Below are 12087 nucleotides of genomic sequence, written 5' to 3'. Positions count from 1 at the left end.
AATCCATCTTGAGTTCATTTTTGTATAAGGTGTAAGGAAAGGATCCAGTTTCAGCTTTCTACATATGGCTAGCCAGTTTTCCCAGCACCATTTATTAAATAGGGAATCCTTTCCCCATTTCTTGTTTTTGTCAGGTTTGTCAAAGATCAGACGGTTGTATATGTGTGTTATTTCTGAGACCTCTGTTCTGTTGCATTGGTCTATTTGTCTGTTTTGGTACCAGTACCATGCTGTTTTGGTTACTATAGACTTGTAGTATAGTTTGAAGTCATGTAGTGTGATGCTTCGAGCTTTGGTCTTTTTGCTTAGGATTGTCTTGGCTAAGTGGGCTCTTTTTTGGTTCTGTATGAACTTCAAAGTAGTTTTTTCCAGTTCTGTGAAGAAGGTCATTGGTAGCTTGATGGGGATAGCGTTGAATCTATAAATTACCTTGGGCAGTATGGCCATTTTCACGATGTTGATTCTTCCTATCCATGAGCATGGAATGTTCTTCCATTTGTTTGTGTCCTCTTTTATTTCATTGAGCAGTGGTTTGTAGTTCTTCTTGAAGAGGTCTTTTATATCCCTTGTAAGTTGGATTCCTAGGTATTTTATTCTCTTTGTAGCAATTGTAAATGGGAGTTCACTCATGATTTGGCTCTCTGTTTGTCTGTTATTGGTGTATAGGAATGCTTGTGATTTTTGCACTTTGATTTTGTATCCCAAGACTTTGCTGAAGTTGCTTATCAGCTTAAGGAGATTTTGGGCTGAGACGATGGGGTTTTCTAAATATACAATCATGTCATCTGCAAACAGGGACAATTTGACTTCTTCTTTTCCTAACTGAATACCCTTGATTTCTTTCTCTTGCCTGATTTCCCTAGCCAGAACTTCCAACACTATGTTGAATAGGAGTGGTGAGAGAGGGCATCCTTCTCTTGTGCCAGCTTTCAAAGGGAATGCTTCCAGTTTTTGCCCATTCAGTACGATATTGGCTGTGGGTTTGTCATAAATAGCTCTTATTATTTTGAGATACATTCCATCAATACCTAGTTTATTGAGAGTTTTTCATGAAGGGGTGTTGAATTTTGTCAAAGGCCTTTTCTGCATCTATTGAGATAATCATGTGGTTTTTGTCATTGGTTCTGTTTATGTGATGGATCACGTGTATTGATTTGCATATGTTGAGCCAGCCTTGCATCCCAGGGATGAAGCCAACTTGATTGTGGTGGGTAAACTTTTTGATGTGCTGCTGGATTTTGTTTGCCAGTATTTTATTGAGGATTTTTGCATCAATGTTCATCAGGGATATTGGTCTAAAATTCTCTTTTTTTGTTGTGTCTCTGCCAGGCTTTGGTATCAAGATGATGCTGGCCTCATAAAATGAGTTAGGGAGGATTCCCTTTTATTCTATTGATTGGAATAGTTTCAGAAGGAATGGTATCAGCTCCTCTTTGTACCTCTGGTAGATTTCAGCTGTGAATCCGTCTGGTCCTGGACTTGTTTTGGTTGGTAGGCTATTAATTATTGCCTCAATTTCAGAATATGTTCTTGGTCTATTCAGAGATTCAACTTCTTCCTGGTTTAGTCTTGGGAGGGTGTATGTGTCCAGGAATTTATCCATTTCTTCTAAATTTTCTAATTTATTTGCGTAGAGGTATTCTGCCTTCATTTTGTTATTTATCCAGTAGTCATTCAGGAGCAGATTGTTCAGTTTCCATGTAGTTGTGGGGATTTGAGTGAGTTTCTTAATCTTGAGTTGTAATTTGATTGCACTGTGGTCTGAGAGACAGTTTGTTGTGATTTATGTTCTTTTACATTTGCTGAGGAGTGTTTTACTTCCAATTATGTGGTCGATTTTAGAATAAGTGCAGTGTGGTGCTTTTATATATATATATTCTGTTGATTTGGGGTGGAGAGTACTGTATAGATGCCTATTAGGCCCACTTGATGCAGAACTGAGTTCAAGTCCTGGATATCCTTGTTAACTTTCTGTCTCGTTTAGCTGTCTAATATTGACAGTGGGGTGTTAAAGTCTCCCGTTATTATTATGTGGGAATCTAAGTCTCTTTGTAGGTCTCTAAGGGCTTGCTTTATGAATCTAGGTGCTCCTTATTGGGTGCATATATATTTAGGATAGTTAGCTCTTCTTGTTGAATTGATCCCTTTACCATTTCGTAATGGCCGCCTTTGTCTCTTTTTATCTTTGTTGGTTTAAAGTCTGTTTTACCAGAGACTAGGATTGCAACTCCTGCTTTTTTTTTGCTTTCCATTTGCTTGGTAGATCTTCCTCCATCCCTTTATTTTGAGCCTCTTTGTGTCACTGCATCTAAGATGGGTATCCTGAATACAGCACACTGATGGGTCTTGACTCTTTATCCAATTTGCCAGTCTTTGTCTTTTAATTGGGGCATTTAGACCATTTGCATGTAAGGTTAATATTGTTATGTGGGAATTTGATCCTGTCATGATGTTAGCTGGTTATTTTGCCTGTTAATTGATGCAGTTTCTTCATAGCATCGATGGTCTTTACAATTTGGCATGTTTTTGCAGTGGCTGATACTGGTTGTTCTTTTCCATGTTTAGTGCTTCCTTCAGGAGCTCTTGTAAGGGAGGCCTGGTGGTGGTGACAAAAATCTCTCAGCATTTGCTTGTCTGTAAAGGATTTTATTTCTCCTCCACTTATGAAGCTTAGCTTGGCTGGATATGAGATTCTGGCTTGAAAATTATTTTCTTTAAGAATGTCTAATATTGGCTGCCACTCTCTTGTGGCTTGTAGGGTTTCTGCCAAGAGATCCGCTGTTAGTCTGATGGGCTTCCCTCTGTTGGTAACCCGACCTTTCTCTCTGGCTGCCCTTAACATTGTTTCCTTCATTTCAACCTTGGTGAATCTGACAATTATGTGCCTTGGGGTTGCTCTTCTCAAGGAGTGTCTTTGTGGTATTCTCTGTATTTCCTGCATTTGAATGTTGGCCTGCCTTGCTAGGTTAGGGAAGTTCTTCTGGATAATATCCTGAAGAGTGTTTTCTAACTTGGTTCCATCCTCCCCATCACTTTCAGGTACACCAATGAAACGTAGATTTCGTCTTTTCACATATTCTCATATTTCTTGGAGGCTTTGTTAGTTTCTTTTTACTCTTTTTTCTCTAATCTTGTCTTTTTGCTTTATTTCATTAATTTGATCTTCAATCAGTGATGTCCTTTCTTCCACTTGATCGAATCTGCTATTGAAGCTTTTGCATGTGTCCCGAAGTTCTCATGCTGTGGTCTTCAGCTCCATCAGGTCAAAGTCTTCTCTACACTGTTTATTCTAGTTAGCCATTCGTCTAATCTTTTTTCAAGGTTTTTAGCTTCCTTGTGATGAGTTAGAACATGTTCCTTTAGCTTGTAGAAGTTTGTCATTACTGACCTTCTGAAGCCTACTTCTGTCAACTTGTCAAAGTAATTTTCTGTCCAATTTTGTTCCATTGCTGGCAAGGAGCTGCAACCCTTTGAAGGAGAAGTGGTGCTCTGATGTTTGAAATTTTCAGCTTTTCTGCTCTGGTTTCTCCCCATCTTTGTGGTTTTATCTATCTTTGGTCTTTGATGTTGGTGACCTACAGATAGGGTTTTGGTGTGGATGTCCTTTTTGTTGATGTTGGTGCTATTCCTTTCTGTTTGTTAGTTTTCCTTCTAACAGTGAGGCCCCTCAGCTGCAGGTCTGTTGGAGTTTGCTGGAGGTCCACTCCAGACCCTGTTTGCCTGGGTATCACCAGTGGAGGCTGCAGAACAGTGAATATTGCAGAATGGTAAATATTGCAGAACATCAAATATTGCTGCCTGATCCTTTCTCTGGAATCTTTGTCCCAGAGGGGCACCTACCTGTTTGAGGTGTCTGTTGGCCTCTACTGGGAGTCTCCCAGTCAGGCTACATGGGGGTCAGGGACCCACTTAAGGAGGCAGTCTGTCCATTGTCTGAACTCGAACGCCATGCTGGGAGAACCACTGCTGTCTTCAGAGCTGTCAGACAGGGATGTTTAGGTCTGTAGAAGTTTTCTGGTTCCTTTTGTTCAGCTGTGCCCTGCCCACAGAGGTTGAACATATAGAGGCAGTAGGCCTTGCTGAGCTGTGGTGGGCTCTGCCAGTTTAAGCTTCCTGGATGCTTTGTTTACCTACTCAAGCCTCAGCAATGGTGGATGCCCCTCCCCCTGCCAGGCTGCAGCCTTGCAGGTCGATTTCAGACTGTTGTGCTAGCAGTGAGCATGGCTCCGTGGGCATGGCACCTGCCGAGCCAGGCACAGGAGGGAATCTCCTGGTCTGCTGGTTGCTAAGACCTTGGGCGAAGTGCAGTATTTTCCAGGTACAATCTGTCACAGCCTCCCTTGGCTAGGAAAGGGAAATCCCTCAACCCCATGCCCTTCACAGGTGAGGGGATGCCCCGTGCTGCTTTGGCTTGCCAACTGTGGGCTGCACCCACTGTCCAACCAGTCCCATTGAGATGAACCAGATACCTCAGTTGGAAATGCAGAAATCACCTGTCTTCTGCGTCAATCTCGCTGGGAGCTGCAGACTGGAGCTGTTCCTATTTGGCCATCTTGGAGGCAACCTCCAAATCTAAACTTCTATATGTTAAAAAATTTTAAGGACAAAATGACAAAGATGTAAAATGTTTGCAATAAGATTGCAAAGAATTAATTAACATCTCTAGAATATAAAGTGCTTATATGTACCAATAAGTAAAAAATTACTTTCTCAATAGAAAAATGAGCAAAGTCCATTTGACAAATAGATACTTCACTGAAAAAGAAATTGAAGTGGCTTATAAAATCTATGAGAAAACCGATTTCCTTATTAACTGTCAAAGAAAAATAAATGTGCATAACAGTGTTCATTCAGGTGTGACTTTTATATAAGAAACAAAGTTGGGACAACTTACATGTCCAGTATAAAAGGATGGTTGAAACTGTCTGGTTTGTCTATTTGGAGGAATATTATAGAGCCATGAAAAGAGTCAGATTTTAGAAGAATAATGACATGGACAAAAGCTCATGATGCAATGTGAAGAAAAAAGAGTGCACAGAAAACAATGCTGTCATGATCTTATTTTTTTAAAAAGCCTGTTTATTGAGAAAATAGACTTTTGGCAGCAAAACTTGATCTGAACTGACATGAAGCTATCCACTTTCTGTTACTTTTCTAGGCAAAAAACAAAACAAAACAAAACCAAGAACCTGATTTGTTAAAAGCTTTCAGGATAAAGCAAAAGATCATATTAAATTCTAAAGTAAGAGCTATCTTTAGTACAGTGTATTTTGCCTGAATCAAATCAACAGACCTTATTTTAATATAAATAAATGACAGGTTTTGAAGATAGATCTTTTTAAGTGTAAGAGTGTGCTATATAAAGGTACCATATGTCTACTTCAATTCTGTGTATTAGAAGAACTAGGCTTTAGATTCAAATATATATACTGTATATACTGATTTCACAAGTAATATGTAATGAAAATTATTTTCCAGTTTAATGAACATTATTCTGCAAGAAATCTAAATCCTCTGTCATCAGAGCAAGAGATTGGTAAGTTGTTTGAAGTTTGCTACATTTAAAAACATGTTAACTCGTTAGTATAGTATTTAGTTTCTCTAACTGATTTTCTTAGGTGCTCAATTTATTCTTTAGAAATTACTGTTACTTCTGCACTACTCACTGATATTATTTTCTTTCTTTTTTAAAGCAATTTGCTTTTCTCACTACTCTATTAAAACTTACTTTCTCCAAGGTTATTGACCTCCCAATTATCAAACATTATGGGTATCTTGTATTTATTATCATATTAAGACTCTTTGCAACATTCGATATAGTTGATTATTTCCATCGTTTTTCTGTAATTTTTGGATTTCCTTTTCTCTCTTTGATACTTTTAATTGGATATTCTTTCTTTATTTTTCCTTTGATTGATTAATTCATTCAACATATGAATATAAATGTGTATGTGTATTATATTTTTTATATCAGGTATGCGTTTGGGCTCTGGTGACAGAACAGTGGACAAGGGTGAAAAATTCTCATATGGTTTATGTTCTAGTGTGAGAAACTGAAAGTAGACAAATAAATCAATGTATAATTTATCAGATAGTACACTAAACAACAATTGTTATGGACTTGAATAGTCAGACTCACATATTATGATTTTTAATCTAATATTACCTTTATGTTATAGAATGATACAAGATAAGAGATAATGGTAGGTACAGCATCCTTGTTTCATTGAAAGGATCACCAACTACCCAAGTAATACACCTTCTTTTGCCACTGCCACCCAAGGAACATGTCAGGCTGCTATGGACAAAAGGCATATTTCATGTAGGTCACCTTGACACAAGAGAGATGTAACTTCAGTTTCACACCAGTCTTTTATACTTTTCTAGTCATGACGCCCAAGGCCTGTATGCTAACTCATAGCTCCTCTAATTCAGGTGCAGTCTCACACAGCAGACTAGATAGATAAAACATTCTATGTTTACCTTAATTCTGTGAAAACAGTGCTGTGGGAAGTCAGGCTTCAAGTTCATTTTTCCAGGTGGGCCTGAATCTGCCCAGGCTTGATGTTAATGCTTTACTTATTATTGGTGATAAACACTATGCAGCAAAGTAATGTATAGTAAGGGAAATGGGGAATACTTGGATTGGGAAAGTGATTGCTGTATTGCAAGGGAGTCAGGAAAGGCATCACTAAAAGTCAACATTGAGCAGAAGGAGGTGCAGATACAAGCTACTGGGAAAAGTGTTCCAAGCAAAGGGCAAAAAGGTCTTGAAATGGGAACATACCCAGTATGTTCACTGAAAATTAGTTAAATTGGTATGCTTTGTGAAATAAGGAAGGAGAGACTGGTGGGAGATTAAATCCAAGAGGTGGATGGAGAGCAAATCATGTGGGACCTGTAGATCATTAAGGACTTTGGGGGTTTTTCTCTGAGTGAGATGGAAAGCCTCTGGAAGGTTTTAAGTGAAGGACTGAAGTGATCTGACAGGTTTTAAAAGGGTTATTCTGGCTGCTATGTGGAGAACAGACTATGGAAACAAGGGCAAAAGCAGGGAAAGGTCAGGAAGCTATAAAATGACACAAAGTGAGAACTGATGAGTAGTAGTAGAAGTGGTGAGAAGATGTCAGATTTTGGTTACAAAGTTTTCTGAAGATAGAGCTGGAAGAATTTGCTTATGGACTGGATATAAGGATTGAGAGAGAGAAACAAGGATTGTGCCGTGGTTTTGACATGAATAACTTGGAATGGAGTTGCCATTTATAGAAATATGGAAGGCTGTAAGAGTAATTTGAGATTGAGGAGCCAGGGGTTTCATTTAGGAAGTGTTTTAATTGAAAAGCCTATTTATTCGATATCTAAGTGAAAGTAAAGTAGGAAATTGTACATATGAATTTGGAATTCAGTGAGATGGAGACACAGATTTTGGAATTTTTATAAATGGTATTTAATGCTATGAGATCAGAATGAATCTACCAATTGTATTTATTAAATGTCTACCATCTAAAAATTTAAATCTATTTACATCCTCTTTTTTGAGACAGAGTTTCACTCTTGTTGCCCAGGCTGGAGTGCAATGGCACGATCTCGGCTCACAGCAACCTCCACCTCCTGGGTTCAAGCGATTCTCCTGCCTCCGCCTCCCAAGTAGCTGGGATTACAGGCACCCACCACCATGCCCAGCTAATTTTTTGTATTTTTGGTGGAGACGGGGTTTCACTATGTTGGCCAGGCTGGTCTCAAATTCCTGACCTCAGGCGATCCACCCACCTCCACCTCCCAAAGTGCTGGGATCACAGGCGTGAGCCACCGTGTGCAACCCACATCCTCTTTTTTGACACTCTCATTCATTTGACACTCATTCACTTCAGTGTTTTCAAATATACTACATACAGATAATGACCAAATTTATATCTTGCTGCACTAACTTCTAAACTCTAGGACCTTATTTCTGATTGTACAGTTTAAATCTCTTCAGACATCTTTTGACATTAAGAACTCAGTGTAGCTGAAATCAAACTTGTTCTCCTTCTGATGTCCCTGATGGTATCTTCATTATTCTAGCTTTTAATGTTTGGAGCATAGTAACAATTTTAACTTCTCTCTGTGACTGTGACTGCATTCAACTATTCATCAAGTTCTGTCAGTTCTCTCTCTTAAATATTTATTTTTATTTCTATTTTCATGGAAACCATTATATTTCAGAGTCTTACTATTCACTTGGACTGTTACAATAACATCCTAATTGGTGTTTTCCGTTTTTCAGCTTACGTATAGATCACAGCTTACTTAATTAACCTTCAGTGCCCATAATGTTGGCCATATCGTCACTGCGCTAATCAGATACCTTCAAGTGACTCCCCCATTGACTATCAAATTATGCTTCTACTTTTCTAATTTAGCTCCAACTACCTGTTTTGTTTTTTATTGGTATATAGTTGTACATATTTATGGGGTCCATGTGATATTTTGATACCTGCATACAATGTGTAATGATCAAATCAAGGTAATTGGAATATCCATCACTTCAGACATTTATCATTTCTTTGTGTGGGGAACATTCCAAATCTTCTCTTCTAGCTATGTCAAAATATACTATAGATTCTTGTAAACCATACTACTACTCTAGAACTTATTCTTAAATTCCATACTAGAACTTATTCCTTTCATCTAACTGATTTTTATACTCATTAACCAATCTCTATTCATCCCCCAACATACCTTTTAAGCCTTTTATCTTATAAGAGTAACCTGTGCTTTGACCAGACTCTGGAACTCAGTGTGTCTCAAGTATGCCCACAATTTCTTACGTGCTTTTTACTTCTTGCAGTCCTCAGCTTATATCTCTATCTTTCAAGATAGAATTCTTTTCTGTAATACCTTTTATTTATCCCCTCAACCTTCTTTTTCAAAAAGATCTCTCCCTCTCTTTTCTGAATATCTCTTCTTTTTTAATACTTTTTTAGCATTCTACCATCATTATTTATAAATAGATACAAAGTCTTCTCTAGATCACAGGTTTTTTGAGGGCAGGGATTTTTTTTTTTTTTTTTTTTTTTTTTGAGATGGAGTCTCGCTCTGCCGCCCAGGCTGGAGTGCAGTGGCCACATCTCAGCTCACTGCAAGCTCCGCCTCCCGGGTTTACGCCATTCTCCGAGGGCAGGGATTTTTAAATGTACCTTTGAATTCCCCACAGCACCTATAATGCTGCCTTGCACAGTAATGTGTTCTTTTATTTACAGTGATCATATGAGTTTTATGAAGACTTCATATGAACTTCTTGTGAAATTAAAAACAAAATCAAATTCATTTATTCAAAAGGAAATTCAAGATTTTAGTTCTTTTTGGATCTGTGTTTCCATTATACCTATTTTTCTTTAAGTCATATGGATGTGTACTGAGAAATACACATAGTCCAAAAAATAAAGTGAGAAAGGGAGAGGGGAAGAACACAAGTATCTGGTAGTCAGTCTGTCCATCTATCCATCTGTTTGTCCATCCATCCATCTATCCACCCATCTTATTGCTGGTTGGTTTGGTTCTATTTAGGGTGAAATAACTGAGATGTTTAAAAATAAAAATAAAGTTATTAAATATATGAAAGTTTAAAAAATACATGAAACATTCAAAGTGATGCAAAGTAAATTATTTTGCTTAATATGCTATTTGATTAATTCTATATAAAAATAGATATTTTAAAAGACTTGTTTCAAGTACATATTTGATTATTGTAGATTCAAAATTATTTAATAATTTTAAATTAGAATTAGGATGTTGAAAATATATTTGTATATTTATAATTTTATTAATAAGTAATATAATAAATTAAAAACAGTATTTTTCCTTAATGGCAATTCTGGGCTTCATCAACCAGAGCTACATTTAAAGCTTGTTTTAAAAATTCCTTTTGGAACTCTTTTTAATGTTCTGTCAGTTTCCTTGAACAATGCCATGGACAGTATATTGTAGTGACTCAATAAATAATAGTTGAATAAGTTTAACTTATACAGTATCTCTCAGATTCAGCATTTTTTCCTCCATTACCATCGCTATGATTGTAGATAAGGTCAGCCTTTCATTACGTCTTTACTGGACAATGGACTTTTATTTTATTTTGGTTAGTCCCACTTCTAGACTCTCTTGTTCCAGCCTTTATACCTATTCTCTCTTGAATAATACTTACACAGCAGTTCAAATCATGTCATATCTCTGCTTGAAAATCTTCAATGAATTCTTGTTATCTACTAAGTAAAGTCCAGATTCCATAGTGGGACATTCAGCAATCTTTCCAAGCTCATCTTCATTAATTTCCGCTTAATACATCTTTATTATTTCTCACTGCTCCTGCTAAGCTGAATAGATTTCTGTTACTCTAATGCATCCTTTGCATGTCTGTTTCTGTGCCTCTGTGTCATTCTCTTCATTTGAGGCGTTTTATTCCACTTTTTACTTTTTATACTAGTTCTTTATATACTAGAGTTCAAATTACTTGAAAATAGGGTTTAAGTTTGAGTCTGTTTTAATCTTCATAGTACCAAGGACAATGTCTTGCACTTAAGAGGAATACAGTTAAATACCTGCTAAATAGAAGAATGATTGAGTGTTACCATATTTATTGTATGCAGTATGCTATAATTCAGTAGGTTATAAAAATTTTATATAAGAATTGTAATGTTTATCTTCCTTAGGAAACTTATTTGAGAAGCCAGAAGGAGAAGATGGCTTTACATTTTCTTTTCCATCAGACACTTCAACTCATACATTTGGAGCTGGAAAAGATGATTTTAGTTTTCCATTTTCATTTGGACAGGGTCAAAATTCAATACCTTCTTCTTCTTTAAAAGGTTTTTCATCTTCCTCACAAAATACAACACAGTTTACTTTTTTTTGAGCTAGTCATTAATTCCTTGAATTATTTTACTGTTCTGTATTCATGAGGGCATACATTTACATTATTGCTTAAAACATGAAGACTGCTTTATTTTGTTGATTAAAGCAGTAATGTTTACATTGTTTGATTATATTTATTGAAATATTGAAATACTGAATATTTTGGGTTTTGTGTGTGCTATTAACTAATCATTTATTTTGGTCTGGATTTTGTGAGCTGTGTTCAGGTAGAACTTTTATTAATCTTAATAGAATTTGAGGCTTTTTTCATTACTCTTTATTTTAAATATTAAGCCTGCTTCTCCTTGGAACCTAAGGTTTTTTCTGGTAGTATTGTTGGTACTTTGATAAGAACAAGAACTGCAGTAGTAACTCCAGAGTTAGTGCTGAAGTGTACTTTAGCTACTAAAAATTTCTTTTAAAATTATTGGGATTCACTTCTGCTTCACTATGTAGTATACAGAGTGGTACTATAATAATAATTTCAAATAATTTATGTTAATAACAAAATCTGTGTTATTTTCTTCTAATATAACACATGGTACAATTCTAATTTTATGAGTCATGCTAATGCCTTCAATGGATAAAAATTAAATGTGAAGGGCAAGAGTAATTTCTGAAAATTGGATTGTTGTATCAGTGGTGATCCTGTTAATATTTTTTTTTGCTTAAATATTTTTTGAGGAACATTTAAAATTTTGTCTCCGTCAATAAAAAACAATTTCATCTTTATGTTTTGTGTTCAGTATTTTTCAATTAATTATATAGCTTACATAAAGATATTTAACATTTGATGAACTTCTGTAAACATTTTGCTCAATATCATTGTATTTTGTGCTTTGTAAATTAGCTATATTGAGTTACCAAGTACTAAGGAGTTTGACTCCTTATTTTGATGTAACTGTTGATGAGTTTTTAAACCTAATCCCTTCTTTTCTCTTTCTACCCCACATCTGGTCAAGTTGATCAGAAAGCCTGGTTGCTTCTTCCTTTGGTGCCAGTAGGAAGTTCAAACCACATATGGGAGCCCCCACCCAGCCCCACCCCCTAACTACCATAAAAACTGAAAGCCAATCTTCTTTCCCTACTTCTCAAGCTATTTTTCAGTTCAGCTTAAGAGGCCTGCCCAGCTCTCCCTAGAAGGCCTTAATATATGACTAGAAAAATCTTTTAATACCCTATTGGGATGTGTGGCAT

The 12087-nt window shown here is 36.5% G+C and overlaps 1 protein-coding gene across 1 annotated transcript in view; it reads left to right on the top strand.

The window, feature by feature from the left end:
* C24H14orf39 (chromosome 24 C14orf39 homolog) overlaps window positions 1-11602 on the top strand; it is a 51942-nt gene extending 40340 nt beyond the window's left edge. The window contains exons 16-17 of the mRNA XM_007986868.3: window positions 5479-5536; window positions 10689-11602. Of these exons, the coding sequence (XP_007985059.2) occupies window positions 5479-5536; window positions 10689-10891 (261 nt within the window). The 3' untranslated portion in view covers window positions 10892-11602. The remainder of the gene's footprint in view (window positions 1-5478; window positions 5537-10688) is intronic.
* The last annotated feature ends 485 nt before the right edge of the window (window positions 11603-12087 follow it).

The sequence above is a fragment of the Chlorocebus sabaeus genome, chromosome 24 (assembly GCF_047675955.1).
Source record: "Chlorocebus sabaeus isolate Y175 chromosome 24, mChlSab1.0.hap1, whole genome shotgun sequence".
In the NCBI taxonomy this organism is placed as follows: Eukaryota; Metazoa; Chordata; class Mammalia; order Primates; family Cercopithecidae; genus Chlorocebus; species Chlorocebus sabaeus.
The sequence above is the reverse complement of the archived record's forward strand: the minus strand, read 5'-3'. Positions and strand labels throughout refer to the sequence as shown.